Raw genomic sequence first — 14,654 nt, forward strand, 5'->3', positions numbered from 1 at the left:
ATGAGATTGCAATTTCTGGAGAAACGGAAGGAATTTTTTACTAGCCATTTTATTTATGTGGTGTCATACTTTAAAGTCTTTTTTTGGCACTGCCAAAGCAAAGTAGGCAATTTATTGTGGGGTGTCCATGTAAAATTTCTCATGAACTCTACGCTGCACTTTCATTCTGGGAACTTAGCAATTAATCTCAACATAACTGATGGACAGACTCCCTAACCTACTGGCAATGAGCTTTTCTTATCATCTACTACAGTTTTCATGAAAGTCACTAGTTCCTGAACATGTCTCTGAACCAGTTACAATGCTTGTCCATGCCAACATTGTCTGCACTACTTTCTGTACAAGATTCCAAGTAGCTTCCCTAATGACCCATCTGATTGCAGTGGTCTTATATTACATGACAAGTAGTATTATTTCATCATAAATTAGAAAAGATAGATGAAAGGCAAACTCAAATCAGCATGACAGATTTGGCTTAGGTATGTGGTATGCTTTTTCATAGAAGATCTTTTGTGAGAGAAAACAGATTCTCTATTTCTGAGGATTTTGAGAATAATGACATTACAATGCTTCAAGCTCAAGTTAAACTCAATATCAGAGTAATTAAATCCAATTCACCATTATCTATAAACAAATTCTCTATTTCTCATTCTTTAAACATGAGTCAAAATCCATCACTTACTGTGACCTATTTACAAATAGGTTCCAAGCATCATTCACTAACAATTTAAAGGGGAAAATCTTTGTAAAAAAAATACAATATTAAAAAAAACACTATATTTACAAATAGGTTCCAAGCATCATTCACTAACAATTTAAAGGGGAAAATCCTTAAAAAAAAATAAATAAAAAAAAACACTGTAGATTTATACATGTTGCAAATTAAAACTACACTTTTATTGTGCCAATTTAAACCCTGCACTTTCAGGCTTTTGACAATCAAACCCCTCACACACACAAAAAAGTATTGCTTTGTTCAACCCATACAGGCATAAAACGTGCATTAGTGCCTAAAAGGAGGGAATAGAACTACAGACCTTCTAATTTATGCATTTCTTTCAAGGCCATTGAACTTTTTGTTGGTAAGAAATAGTAGTTTAACCGGGTGAGAGTGGTCTTAATTGTCACTCTAGTAAAAGTCTTGGGTTTAAATTGGCACAATAAAAAATATAGGGTTGTTTTTGAAAATTTCCGAAATTTAAAAAACCATAGCTAGAGACATTAGTGAACGAAAGGTGTGAATCGTGATCTGAGGGTGCGAATGCGATGGAAGGTAGAAAGAGGAAAGGATACGCATGGGCGTTCTTAGCTGGGCTTACCGCTGCTCTTGCTGCCATTTCCGCTAAGCTATTCACCTCTCAGGTACCTTCTTTGATTCTTTACCCTATATTTCTCGGTCCAATTTTCTGTTCAATCTCATTGGATTTCACTTTAATTCCATATATCTGCTCCAATTTATGTTTCTCTTTTATTCATTTCTTCATTTTTTGTGTGTTGTGAAAAAAAGAAGAAGAAGTTAACTGGGCAAATCTTGTTGGTTAGTATAGTCTGTGTGAGACAATTCAACAAACATGAAGTGAGCAACACAAACAAATATGACTAATAGAGGAACAATTGTTTTCAAGAACACCAATATTCATGTATATACTGTATACAACATGTGCATTTGTGCATACCAATATTCACATGTATTGATATCTAACCAGTTCTCATTCATTTCCAAACAGTTTGTTAAATTTGGTCTTGTCATATTTTTCAATGTGACAATGTGGGGATGCTATGTGAACAGCCTCAAAGTTCTCTCATCTCTCCAGGCTACAGTGACGAACTTTGCTACAAACTTCCTCTCTTCAGGTCTAGCTGGATTTTTTTTGTTTGAAGAAGCGTTATCGTTTAAGGTATACTATGGATAATTAGCTGATGGCTGCTTTAATAACAGATTGTTTCATTTTAGAGTCTCTAGATTTCTGTTTTATATGCATAAATACCTATTGCTCCTAACCATGGAATAGTTTCATTAAAGTTTATATACATGCAATGCTAGTTTCTTTGTATGCAAATGATGAATGCACTCGATAAACTTCGTGATATATACACCCCCCTCGTTTTTTTTTGTTTTTTTTGTTTTCCTCTAGTTGTGACCGTGAATTAAATTATGGTAGAATCATGATGATAAGTGTGGAAAATGATTCAAGGTAACCAAAAGAAAGTGAACAAATGAACAAAGATGTTTCTACACCAAGATTGGTTTTTGAGAGCTGCTTAACTGCTCAGGAGAATGGCAAGAATGCCCGTGAGTTATTTATGCAGTTGCTGCAAATCTGTGATGTTCCTATATGACACACTCTCTTCCATTATTGAGAATGGCCAGTTATCTTCTGACCAAGTCTTATAAGATAATATGTTTTTACGCTATTCTTTGCTACTCCATTTAGGTTCTCTTGTATTATGTCCAGAATGGAGCTTGAGATGCTGGCTAGTAGAAATAACTATGGAAGGCATAGGCATTTGGTTTAGAGAGCTGCACTTTTGTGTATTACATAGAGCCTTTGATATGAGATACTTTATTATGCTGTTGATTGTGTGAAGCTTCCCATGCAAGTTCTCAAACCAGTTAGCTGTCTTCTATGTCTCCTAAATATTTTTTTCCCATGTTTTCTCTGGAATCCTATGATAATTTACACTTTTTGTTTCTACTTTTGATGTTTCTCTGGTTTCCTTGAGATAGAGAAAGGCATAAAAAATTACTGTTTGTTTAAATATGATAGTTATCTTCAAAATCTTATCAAGAGGTAATTAATGTGTGAATTAAGCTTATTTTTGCTGAAACTGAAAACACTGTAGCAAAATAATTTTTAAATGTGTGAATAGTATCGTGGGACCCATTTTTAATGAAAAAGTTGCTGAAAAGTGAAATTTGTGGGTCTGTGAACAGTGCATGAATGTACTGTTCACAGTTGACTTGGTCAAATAGTGCGGCTGAAAAAAAAAAAAAAAAAAGGAGCTGGAAAACGCAACAATGCATTCAGCCACTTTCAGCGCAATCCAAACGCCCTCTAAGACGCTGGCTAGTTCCTAACTTTTGTCACTGGTGGAGTTTTTCAAGGTTACTGAAGATTCACTTTTCAGTCTTGAACGTTGGAGTTCAAAACACTTGCTATTGATTTCTTATCTTTGATTAGAAACGTTAGTATTAGTTAGTGATACTTAATTTGTATTGTTTATTCTTCTTATTTGGGGAGTTTTATTCTCTTCAAAACATTAGGTGCAATACTAAGAAAGCAATTCTGATGAGAAGGTATGTTTGACAGTGGTTTTCAGGTGCCCTTCTCATTGTAATTGGTGTACTTGTACTTAGTCGTTCAAGTGTTGAGAGGAAGGAAAGCACAGATTAGAGGTTCAAAATGAAGGGTCTAAATCCCGCCTTGCTTTTGTTGTCAACATTATATCTCATGTATAATTATGACTTTCAAATTGAATTTGTTGCGAAGATCTCTGAAGCAGTTACAATGCAGTGCTTATCCATGCATGCCAACACTGTCTGCACTCTGTACAAGATTCCAAATAGCTTCCTAATGACCCAGCTGATTGCAGTGGTCTTGTTACATGACAATTATTATTAATAAATAATCATAAATTACAAAAGATAGATGAAAGACAAACTCAAATCAGTTTGAGAGTCCACAAACAAATTCTCTATTTCTGAGGATTTTGAGAACAATGACATTAAAATGCTCTAAGCTCAAGTTAAACTCAATATCAGAGAAATTATATCCAAGTCACCATCATCTACAAACAAATTCTCTATTTCTCATTCTTTAAGCATGAATCAAAATCAATCACTGTGCGGTATTAACAAGTAGGTTCCAGGTACCACCTGCACTTTCTTTTCTTTTCTTTTTTTTAATATATATTTTATAGGTAATAGATATTTTCATTAATAAAAAAGTACATCATGTTCACGACGATGAACAAACTGTACTTAAAACAAATACAAACAAATCAAAGAGAAACAAAAACAAATTGCAAGAAATCAAATACGGAAATACATTACGTGGAACCCCAAATATGAGACCACCCAAACAATGTCGCAACTAACAAAGATTTCAAAAGATCAACAAATTTCTCAACATCCTAAAAAGTGCGGGTATTTCTTTTCCTCCAAATTAGCTACATCAAACAGGCTAGCACCATATTCCAGACTGAATAGGCATAGCTCATTGTTTTACCACCATAAATGGTAATGTCGTACTGCTAGTTCTACCTTGCTTTCCTTCTGTGCTAGTGAGAGAATTAATGTTACAAGATTTATGGTAGGACTTGTAGCAGCTTCTTGTGGTTTTTTTGTAGAGGATACATGAGACTTGCTTCTTTCTGATGTTACTTCTTCCTGGCTCTCGTCTTTCTTTAGTTCTTGGGAGTTGTTTGTTGATGATGTTGCTTCTTTGTTGCTTTCTTCTTTCTTAGACTGATCATCTGCCTTCCCTTTTGTCAATGCTTACTAATTTATGTAATATGCTGGACATAACGACCCCCGAATTCATAGAGTCAGCTCCAAGTGACTTCGCCAGATCATTATCCTAGGAAAGCAAGAAAGAGGAAAACGAAATCAATGTGTACAATGTGTTTATAGGAGTACAAAAATATAAGAAATATATATGGTTCCTTTTGAAGATATCTTCAAAAGATGCAATACCGCCAATACGTAGCGTTTAAGTTTTACTTAATTATTTTAATTAGTAAAAATCTCTTTTGGTCAAATGATGAATCTAAAATCGAATTCAATTTGTGCCCAAAAAAGAACATATGTTTTTTTTTTTGAATTGATGATAAATAATAATCATCACGAACCAAACACTGCCAATCTATTGTTTTATTTTTTATTTTTTAAAGTTATCTAATAAGCAAAGTGAAAAGGTTCATATAATACATATCTATATATATATATATATATATTCAAATATAAGAGTTACACAATTTTTAAACCATTGATTCTTATTAAATTTAACGATAGATAAAAAGTAATGGTCATTAACTCTCTCCAACCATCTTATTAAATGTTTTGTCCCTCAACAGAATATTCATAAACTTCCTTTCTTTACTCTAATTTTCCCACCTCATTTTTCATATAATTCATTTCTATACCTTTATGTACAACATAAACATATATATCCCACCTCAATTGATCTCCATGGCACTTGGCAACCTCCAAAAATTACTCCAAAACTGGTATAGGCGTATAGCGCTCTCAAATGATAAGATCTCTTTTGGGGTTTGTATCATAGACTTGCTCAACGAGCTCTGGGACCGTGTCTAGGTTGGTGATGGAGGCAATGGTATCGATAGCCAAAAATCAGAGAAAGAACTAGATGGAACTCAGGGACGTCATTTTTGTTGATGAAAAATCTCTGTATGCTTGTTCAAAACGTGTTGGATTTATTCACTTAAAGATCGTTTAATGAAAATATGAAGGATTATTTTCAAGGTATTGTTATGCATCTCACAGCTGATTGTAGTCTTTCTTGATGTGAAAGCATTACCCTCTAAAAATTTTGATAAGATAGAGCACATCTCATTGAAATCACTCTTTCCCATCAAATGAAAATTTGAAAATAGTCTTGGTTAAATTTGGATACATTTTGGAGATAGGAGCAATCATCAACAAATTATTAGCACACAACACGTTTAGAAGGCTACTCGGCTTTCACTTCACATGAATCTGCAAAAAAGCTTATCTTCAGAAGAGATAGAAACATGGGATGTGCCAAAAACTAATCATCCATGTGGGAAATTATTATATACTCCAAGAGTACCATATATATGTACTCCCTCCTCTCACATGAATGGTGGGTCTCACTAATTAAATTCATGGTGGGACCCACCATTCATGTGAGAGGAGGGAGTACGCATTTATGGTACTCCGGGAGTACCTAATAATTTTCCTATAAAATATACCTTTGAAACATTCTAAGATTTTCTTTAAAATTTATTCATTAATGGACTTGAACTATTTTTAATGAATATTAAAAAATGATACTTGAAACAAAATCTAAATGGACTTGAAGTCTCTTAAAACATTCAATACCAAAATTGAAATAAGTTGTAACACTATAAAATGTATTAAAACAATTTATTCAAAAATTGAAATTTGTTGCAATTTTGAAATTTATTGAAATACTTGGTACAAAAATTAAAGTGGAACTTAATTGATGAGAAAGATTTCACTTTCTTGAGTTTTCACTTCCACTCTCTTGTACTTTAAAGTAATTTTAAAAGAAATTAATACTTAACACAAAATTTAACATGGATTTGAAATTTCTAGAAACATTAAATTCAAAATTTGAAATATGTTGTTGTAAGGTCAAAGTTTGGAGCCTAAGCCTAAATGTATGAAATCCTAGTCCAAAAGGCCCAATATAATAAATTTTGTAGAGTATGGGTCAAAGAACTAGGTTTAGATGAGTTGGGCAATGGCTTGCACAGAGTTAAGAAGCAATCAAATACGAATAAAAGTTATTGTGATCAAAGGACCTTCCGTCCAAGGAGACCAAAATTTAATGTAGAAATACAAATCACCATATTAGTGTTATTTTGCATGTTAGTGTATTCTCTCTCCCTCTTTTTCTGCCCCCTACTTCATGGGGGCTCTTCCACATTATATAGGTCATTCCTGATCATCTAGACCTTACATTTGTTGATCACCTAGATCCCCACTTGAGTATCCATCCCATCAGACACCCCTTTTCAGCTTTTTATGAGTTGTGACAGCTAAGGCAGCACTGTTTAGGGGTCTTCTCCACATTATTGCGGCCAGGGAAGTAGCTGCAGTGCATTTAATGTGGTGGTGGCAGTTTTTTCTTAGATATTTTGAGTTTTCTTCCCTCTTACGTGTTCAGGGGGTGCACTTCAATTGCTTAAGTATACACTTGGTCTGTGTTTGTCATGTCCAAGAAGGAGTTCCTCCTCAGACCGTCTTCCCTTTATCTCCCATTGATGAGATTTGTAACTTAGATCATCTAAGCCATGTTTTCCTCCTCGGACTTGTTAATGTCCTTAGACAAGGCCCAAGACCCAATACATTATTTTGGGCCCTAGCCCCCACAGTTGTAACTTTGAAATCTTTTGAAACACTTCAATAAACTTTTTTTTTTAACCTTTAATATTAAAGGCCAGAAACCCGTAGCTTTTAATATTGTAATTCTTCTAGTGTTGTACCAAGAAATTATTGTGTACTCCTGGAATATTATAAATGCATACTCCCTTCTCTCACATGAATGGTAGGTCCCACCAATTAAATTTATGGTGAGACTCACCATTTATGTGAGAGAAGAAGTACGCATTTATGGTACTCCGGAAGTACCTAATAATTTTTCTATTGTACCAATAAATTCATCATATACTAAATTTAGTTGTACTGCAACTAGGTCCTTGATAAATTCTAGAGCCACAAAATAAAATAAATATACATCCATCCCTTTCCTAACCCACCTAATTATTACAATAAAATCAAATCATTTACATCCCCACAAACCACAATTCACACGCAAACATAGACCATCTTCAAAAGACACCATTCCTTACTACATTAAGAATAAAAAATTAAATTCAACTCCATGCAAAAGCAAAAACATTTGCTTAATAGTGGGACATAAAAGAAACCCACAAAAGAATGTAAAGTGCTTGGCAATTCAGAAATGGAAGGAAGGAAGAATGGGGATAGAAGAGAATGACAATTACTTCGAGGGTAACTAACAACCTCCAGAGCAAGAGAGAGATATTAGAGAAGGATAGAGAGAACAAACTTGGGTTAATTTCTTGGATACCTCTCATTGATCATCATAGTAGCACTCACGGTTAACCAATTCCCACCCAAAGCTAACTAACTAACTACATCCACTACTGTAACCAACTAACTGTATAACAGTGTTAACTCTACTCGCATACAATACAACACATGGTAACTTCTGATACAGTTAGTATCATAGCAAAGAAGGGGAAAAAAAAAGGAAAAAAACTTCCTAATAACAAGCCATTAAAAAAAATCCTAATAAATAATAACCACAACATAAAATACACATAAATAAACGAAGGGAAAAAAACTATATATTAAGAGAGGCCCCACATAAAAATATCCAATTGTCTGCATATAAATTAATATCAATTGCAAAAAATTATTAAATTACTCTCCCTCACGTGGAGCTCTCCCTCTCGTACTAGTACGAGTACTCCCTCCCTTGGCTGTGTGCGAAGAGTAATTATTTCAATTTTTTAAGAAAAATGGAGGATGATGTGTGTGATAGTCTTGAAAAGATGAAGTTGACGATTGAAGAGGAGGAAACCATTGCTATTTCGGATGAAGGAAGAAAGGAAGCAATTGAAAGTTGTCACATGAGTTTGATTGGGAAATTCCTTACATATAAGTCTTCTAATAAATTGGCTGCAAAGAATACAATAAGGAGAGCTTGGGGACTAAATGATTCAATGCAAATCCTTGAAGTAGGGCCGAATCTTTTCCAGTTCAAATTTCAATCCGAGTTTGATTTGGATCGGATTTTAAGAGGAGGTCCTTGGACTTTTGATAATCAATTACTATTACTGCAAAGGTGGAAAAAGGGCATGACTGTGGGAAATATTTGACTGGAGGCGACATCACTCTGGATCCAAATATGGGGGGCACCTTTTGATATGGTTTCCCCTCAAGTGGCGAAGGAAGTTGGTAGTCGACTGGGGGAGGTAGAGGAGGTGGAATGGAAGAAAAAAAAGGATGATCTCAGTATGTTTATGCGAGTTCAAGTTGCCTTACCAATCTCTAAACCTCTTCGAATGGGTGGTTTTATAGCTGGTTCAGATGGTTTGAAGTCATGGGTAACCTTTAAGTATGAGAGATTGCCCATGTTTTGTCACTATTGTGGAATTTTAGGCCACGATCTGAAGCACTGTGCAGGCCATTATGCTATGGAGAAAAAAGGAGGCCACATAGAATATCAATATGGTGACTACCTAAGGGCACTAGGGAGTTGGTCTAGAGTTCCGGGGAGTAAAGCAGCAGGTCCGAGTGCTATCTTTGAGGTAGATACGGGCTGTGAGGCAGGGAAGGATGCTATCCAGGCGGAGCAAGGAGATCAGGTGAGGAAGACGACGGCGCAGCCACTCAATACTGGAAACCCTAGAGAAACGGATAAGGAAAAGGGCGTGATTCAAGGAACAAAGGCGGAACTTTTGCACGTTGACAGCTTGGATAGTTATTGCCATGCAGACGTTACAACCACATCAAATATACTAGATGTAACTGGTCCTAAATTTCAGCATCCTAATTAGCCAGTCACAGATTTTTCTGAAGTGAAGGGAGCGGAGATGAAGATTAATAAGGCAAGTGGGAGTCACGTGCAGCTTAATATATTAGAAGACCAGATTTCCGAATTTGGGAGTCTCACTTCCAAGCCGGACCTGATTGGGACTAATACAAAAAAGCCCAAAAGCACTTGGACTCGTATAAAACAAATGGAATTTGGGCCAAGTGGATCCACCAAGCCCATTGCCTTACCTGGCCTGGGAAAGAGAAACACGCATGAAACACAAGGGGGGCTGTCTGAAGAGGAGATTCTGAAGAAAGGCATATTGAGCTATAAAGAGGAATTCAAAGACAATGTATCGGCGGGGGTGGAGAGTCACCCTTGCCGGGAGCAATGAGGCTGCTAAGCTGGAACTGCCAAGGGATTGGGAACCCTTGGACAGGTCGAAGCCTTCGCAAGCTTGTGAGGGAGCAAGTTCCCACGGTATGTTTTCTTATGGAGACTAGACTTGATAAAGATGGTTTTGATAGTTTGTATGGAAATTTACCGTACCAAAATAAGATCATTGTTAAACATCCGAACTCTGGAGGAGGGTTGGCTTTTTTGTGGAAGAATGAAGTTAGATTGGAGCTAATTAATTTTACGGTTAACCATGTTTTAGCAAAAGTCACGGAAGATGATGGTTTTGTGTGGTTCATGACTGGTTTCTATGGGTGGCCAGAAGCACAGCAGAAAGAAAATTCATGGAGGTTATTGAAACATTTACAATCGTTTGTAGTGGGCCCATGGGTAGTATTTGGGGATTTTAATGCTTATTTACATGCTTCAGAAAAAAAAAGTGTTAGGCAGCCACCGTTTTCTTCGATTGAGGCCTTTAGGGAGGCTTTAAATTTTTGTCATCTTCATAACCTAGGATATAAGGGGTATCCATACACTTGGAGCAATAAGAGACCCGGGAAAGCTAATACCAAGATTCGGCTTGATAGAGGTGTTGCAAACAAGGAATGGACAGATAGATTTCAATTGAGTAAAATTGTGCATTTGTCAACTCATGCTTCGGATCATTTGCCAATTTTGCTAGATGTTCAATCCTTTTCATAGCTGAGACAGCAATGTGGTAGAAGCTTCAAGTTTGAGGAAGCTTGGTTGCTCCGGGCGGATTGTGAAGAAGTTATTTAGGAGGGTTGGGGGAAGGCAGGGGAGGAAAAGGTTGGTTTGGCAGCAATACAGGAAAAAATAAAGGTTTGTGGAGCGGAGCTTATGACTTAGGGTTCTCCCATAACTGATCCAGATACCTTAGCCATCAAAGAAGTTCAAAACAGTTAGACAGATTGAATGAGGCCGAATTGACTGAAGATGAAAAAGCATAATTTTTGGGCTTGAGCAAAAGAATGGATGAACTTTTACAGAAGCAAGAAATTTATTGGGCCCAACGGTCTAGAATAAATTGGCTAAAACATGGAGATAAGAACACCAAATTTTTCCATGCCAAAGCGACACAAAGAAGAAGGAAAAATTATATCAAGGGTATCCGGAATGATCATGGGCAGTGGGTGGAAGAGTTGGAGGAGGTGGTTGGGGTTGCTTCAGCCTACTTTGACAACCTTTTTCATGCAGGATTGGGGGATCAAATGGAGGAGTGCCTGAATGCAGTGGAGAGTAAGGTGACTGATGACATGTGGGAATTTTTCTCTACTGAGTTTACTGCTGAAGAAGTTAAAGTGGCTTTGTTTCAAATGGGACCAACAAAATCTCCAGGACCTGATGGTATAAACGCCATTTTTTATCAAAAATTCTGGCATGTGGTGGGTGACTCTGTTGTTCTTGCTGTTCTGGATTTTTTAAATAATGGTAATATGCTTCCTGATATTAATCATACAAATATTGTGCTTATCCCTAAAATCAAAAATCCAGAGAGAATGTCTGAGTTTAGACTAATAAGCCTTTGTAATGTTATTTACAAAATTATTTCCAAGGTGTTGGCAAACAGGTTGAAACAGGTTCTGCCTCAGATCATCTCACACACTCAGAGTGTCTTTGTACCGGGGAGGTTGATTACTGATAATGTGTTGGTGGCATACGAGACTCTCCATACCATGCATTCCAGGAAAAAAGGGAAGAAGGGGTCCATGGCATTGAAGCTGGATATTAGTAAAGCCTATGACCGGGTGGAGTGACACTTTCTTCAACGAATTATGAAGAAGCTGGGATTTCCGGTTGTTTGGAAAGATCCATCCTTCTAGAGGAATCCGACAGGGAGATCCATTATCACCCTACCTCTTCTTATTATGTGCTGAAGATTTTATTGCATTGTTGAACAAAGCAGAATCAGAAGGGCGGCTTAAGGGAGTCTCCATTTGCAGAGAGGCACCAAAGGTCACGAACCTTATGTTTGCTGATGACTCATTACTGTTTTGCCAGGCAACTAGGGATGAGGGGGAAACCATAACTGAGATCCTTCAAATCTATGAAAGAGCCTCTGGGCAGAGTATTAATCTAGAAAAGTCCTCAGTTTACTTCAGCAGCAACACCTCAGATAGCCAGAAGGGTCAGATTTTGGGTGCATTGGGAGTGAAGGAGGTTAGCCGGTTTGAAACATACCTTGGCCTACCAACTTTGATTGGGAGGGCTAAATATCACACTTTCTCATTTTTGAAAGATAGAATTTGGAAGAAGCTCCAAGGATGGAAGGGCACCTTATTGTCTAGAGCTGGCAAAGAAATCCTTATCAAGGTTGTGGCACAGTCCATACCCACCTATACAATGAGTGTGTTTCAGATACCTTTGAAACTTTGTGATGAGCTAGATGCATTGTATGCAAAATTTTGGTGGGGTCAAGTGTGCAATGAACGGAAAATTCATTGGAAAAGTTGGGATAAGCTTACTATTGCAAAGAAAGAAGGTGGCATGGGATTTCGGGATTTGAGAGCCTTTAATTTAGCCATGTTGGCCAAGCAAGGGTGGAGGATGATAAAGGATAATGATTCGTTGCTCTATCAATGTTTTAAAGCAAGGTACTTTCCGAGATCAAATTTCCTTGAGGCTAAAGAATCACCAAATTGCTCATATGTGTGGCGAAGTTTGATGGCTGCAATGCCTATTCTCCAATCCGGTCACTGTTGGAGGGTTGGGAATGGATTCTCAATTAATGCTTTAAAGGATAAGTGGCTTCCTAATTTTCCCACAAACAAGGTCCTTAATCCGATCCAAGAGAATGGGGATGATTTGATGGTGTGTGAGTTGATCAATCCGGAGCTTAATACATGGAGATATGAGGATATTAGAACCATCTTTCACAGCCAAGAAGCGGATGCAATCTGCCAAATTCCATTGAGCAGAAGATTTGTAGCTGATACTATAATTTGGATGCATAACTCACGAGGTATTTTTACTGTCAAGTCTGCTTATCATGTGGCGAGAAGAATTCTTACTGATGAAGCGTGGGTTGGAACATCTGGAGGTGGTGTTGCTAAAAAGGTTTGGTCTACAATTTGGAAGTTACAGATCCATAACAAGATTAAAGTATTTGCATGGCGAGCTTGTCATGAGATCTTGCCTACTGCTGTGAACCTGACCAGAAAAATGATTATTCATGAAGATATATGTGTCTTATGTACAAGAGAACCGGAATCCACTATTCATACTTTGTGGGACTGTGCAGTAGCTCAGGACGTTTGGGCTGGTAGTGTTGTAAACTGCAGAAACACAAGCATGGCCAGTCCGATTTGGTGCAACTGACGGAGGAATTGTTGGAGCGATTGAATTTGGAAGAGCTTGGGCTATTCTGGACTCAAGCTTGGCTGATCTGGAATCAGCGAAACTCATTGCTGCATGGTGGAAAAATGAAGAGCCCAATTTGTTTGAACAAACGGGCAGAGGAATGCATGGAAGATTACCAACGGGCTCAAACACGACTTAATGCTCAGCCGAGACAGCAACCTTATGAGGAAGTATGGAAACCACCACCTTCTGAGGCGTACAAACTCAATTTTGATGCTGCAACATTTCCGAATTTAGGCAGAACAGGGATTGGAGCAATTGTTCGAAATGAAAAGGGAAAGGTAATGGCTGCAATGTCTGCCTGTGGACCGGCTGTGCAAACCAGTGATGAAGCGGAGTTGCTGGCTTGCCAGAGAGCTTTAGAATTTGCTGTGGATGCTGGCTTTTCCAAATTGATCATTGAGGGTGACAACAGTAACGTCATTCACGATATATCTTCATCAAAGGAAAACACCTCTTCATTTGGCAATGTAGTGGATGATATTCGCCATTTGATAAGGGGTTTAATTTGGTCTGAGGTTTACTGTATTAGAAGGGGTGGGAATAGGGTAGCCCATGCTTTGGCTCAACATGCTAGACAAACATTAGATGAGGACTTGTACTGGTTGGAGGACTCTCCCCCACCAGCCTTGGATGCTCTGTATCATGATCTTTTATCTATCTAAATGAATGAACATTCTCTTTTCAAAAAAAAAAAATTAATATCAATTGATTCAAAACATAATTAAACCAAGAACCCCAAGAAACCACTATCATAAAGCAACAAAAGCCATACAAACGCAAATAGATTTTGATAAGTTTAAGATTCAGAAAGAAAAAAAAAAAAAGAAAAAAAAAATATAAGAAACCCACGAGAGTATTCAACTAACGAATGTTCAATCTAAATCTATGTAGTGACTAGTGAGAGGGAAAAAGTTTATCTAAAATCAAGAATTTGAAAATTTACTAAATATAACTTATCTATAAAGTTAATATTTTAAAATTTTTAAAATATAAAATTAGTAAAAATACCTTATAGATTTTTTAAGTGATAACTTATTTTGAAAAAAATAAAAATCATTAGTTAATTGCATATTTACTTACAAAGTGACAAATTTTAACGGAATTGGACAAAAGCCTTGAATTGAATAGATTTAAACTTAGGGTGTGCTTGGATATTGCATATTTTGCTGAAAATTGAAAACACTGTAACAAAATAATTTTTAAATGTCTGAATAGTGTTGTGAGACCCTTTTTAATGAAAGTTTTGTTGAAAAAAGAAGTTTGTGGGTTCCGTGAATAGTGCATGAGATCCACTGGCAAAGCATAAAAGCCACATAAAATGCTTCTCAAAAAAAGAAAAAAAGAAAACGCAAACACTAACCTTTTCATCAGTATCTAAACGGGTACTTAAAATACTTAATTGAATGAAAATAAAGTTAAAAAATTGAAATGAATTTCAATCAAACTAGAAGGTACAATATGCATCTTAGCTTTTAAGTTTTTGTACAATTATTTTCTTTTTTTATAGCGGTTAGATGCAATGAAGTGTGGATTCCAGTTAGCTTAACTGGTAAAATCTCTAATGGTTGAATAAGAGAT

At 36.6% G+C, this 14,654-nt stretch overlaps 2 protein-coding genes across 4 annotated transcripts; both read left to right on the forward strand.

Annotated features, from left to right (window-relative positions):
- The first annotated feature begins 943 nt into the window (after positions 1 to 943).
- Positions 944 to 3,535, forward strand: LOC115974450. Of its 3 annotated transcripts, XM_031094826.1 has the most exons (4): positions 944 to 1,187; positions 1,235 to 1,362; positions 1,728 to 1,898; positions 3,312 to 3,535. In XM_031094826.1, exons 2-4 carry the CDS (start codon positions 1,267 to 1,269, stop codon positions 3,393 to 3,395), a joined length of 351 nt encoding a protein of 116 aa, XP_030950686.1. In that variant the 5' UTR covers positions 944 to 1,187; positions 1,235 to 1,266; the 3' UTR covers positions 3,396 to 3,535. The 3 variants fall into 3 exon arrangements, with proteins under 3 accessions (XP_030950686.1, XP_030950687.1, XP_030950688.1); XM_031094827.1 differs by lacking the exon at positions 3,312 to 3,535 and adding an exon at positions 2,163 to 2,886 and having other exon boundaries at positions 944 to 1,362; XM_031094828.1 differs by lacking the exon at positions 3,312 to 3,535 and adding an exon at positions 2,196 to 2,886 and having other exon boundaries at positions 946 to 1,362.
- Positions 3,536 to 10,684: 7,149 nt separating this feature from the next.
- Positions 10,685 to 13,738, forward strand: LOC115959256. Its single transcript, XM_031077599.1, has 3 exons — positions 10,685 to 11,444; positions 11,593 to 12,770; positions 12,995 to 13,738. The coding sequence occupies exons 1-3, from the start codon at positions 10,685 to 10,687 to the stop codon at positions 13,736 to 13,738; spliced, it is 2,682 nt and encodes an 893-aa protein (XP_030933459.1).
- Positions 13,739 to 14,654: the final 916 nt, after the last annotated feature.

This window comes from Quercus lobata, chromosome 2 (assembly GCF_001633185.2).
Source record: "Quercus lobata isolate SW786 chromosome 2, ValleyOak3.0 Primary Assembly, whole genome shotgun sequence".
NCBI classification, from domain to species: Eukaryota; Viridiplantae; Streptophyta; class Magnoliopsida; order Fagales; family Fagaceae; genus Quercus; species Quercus lobata.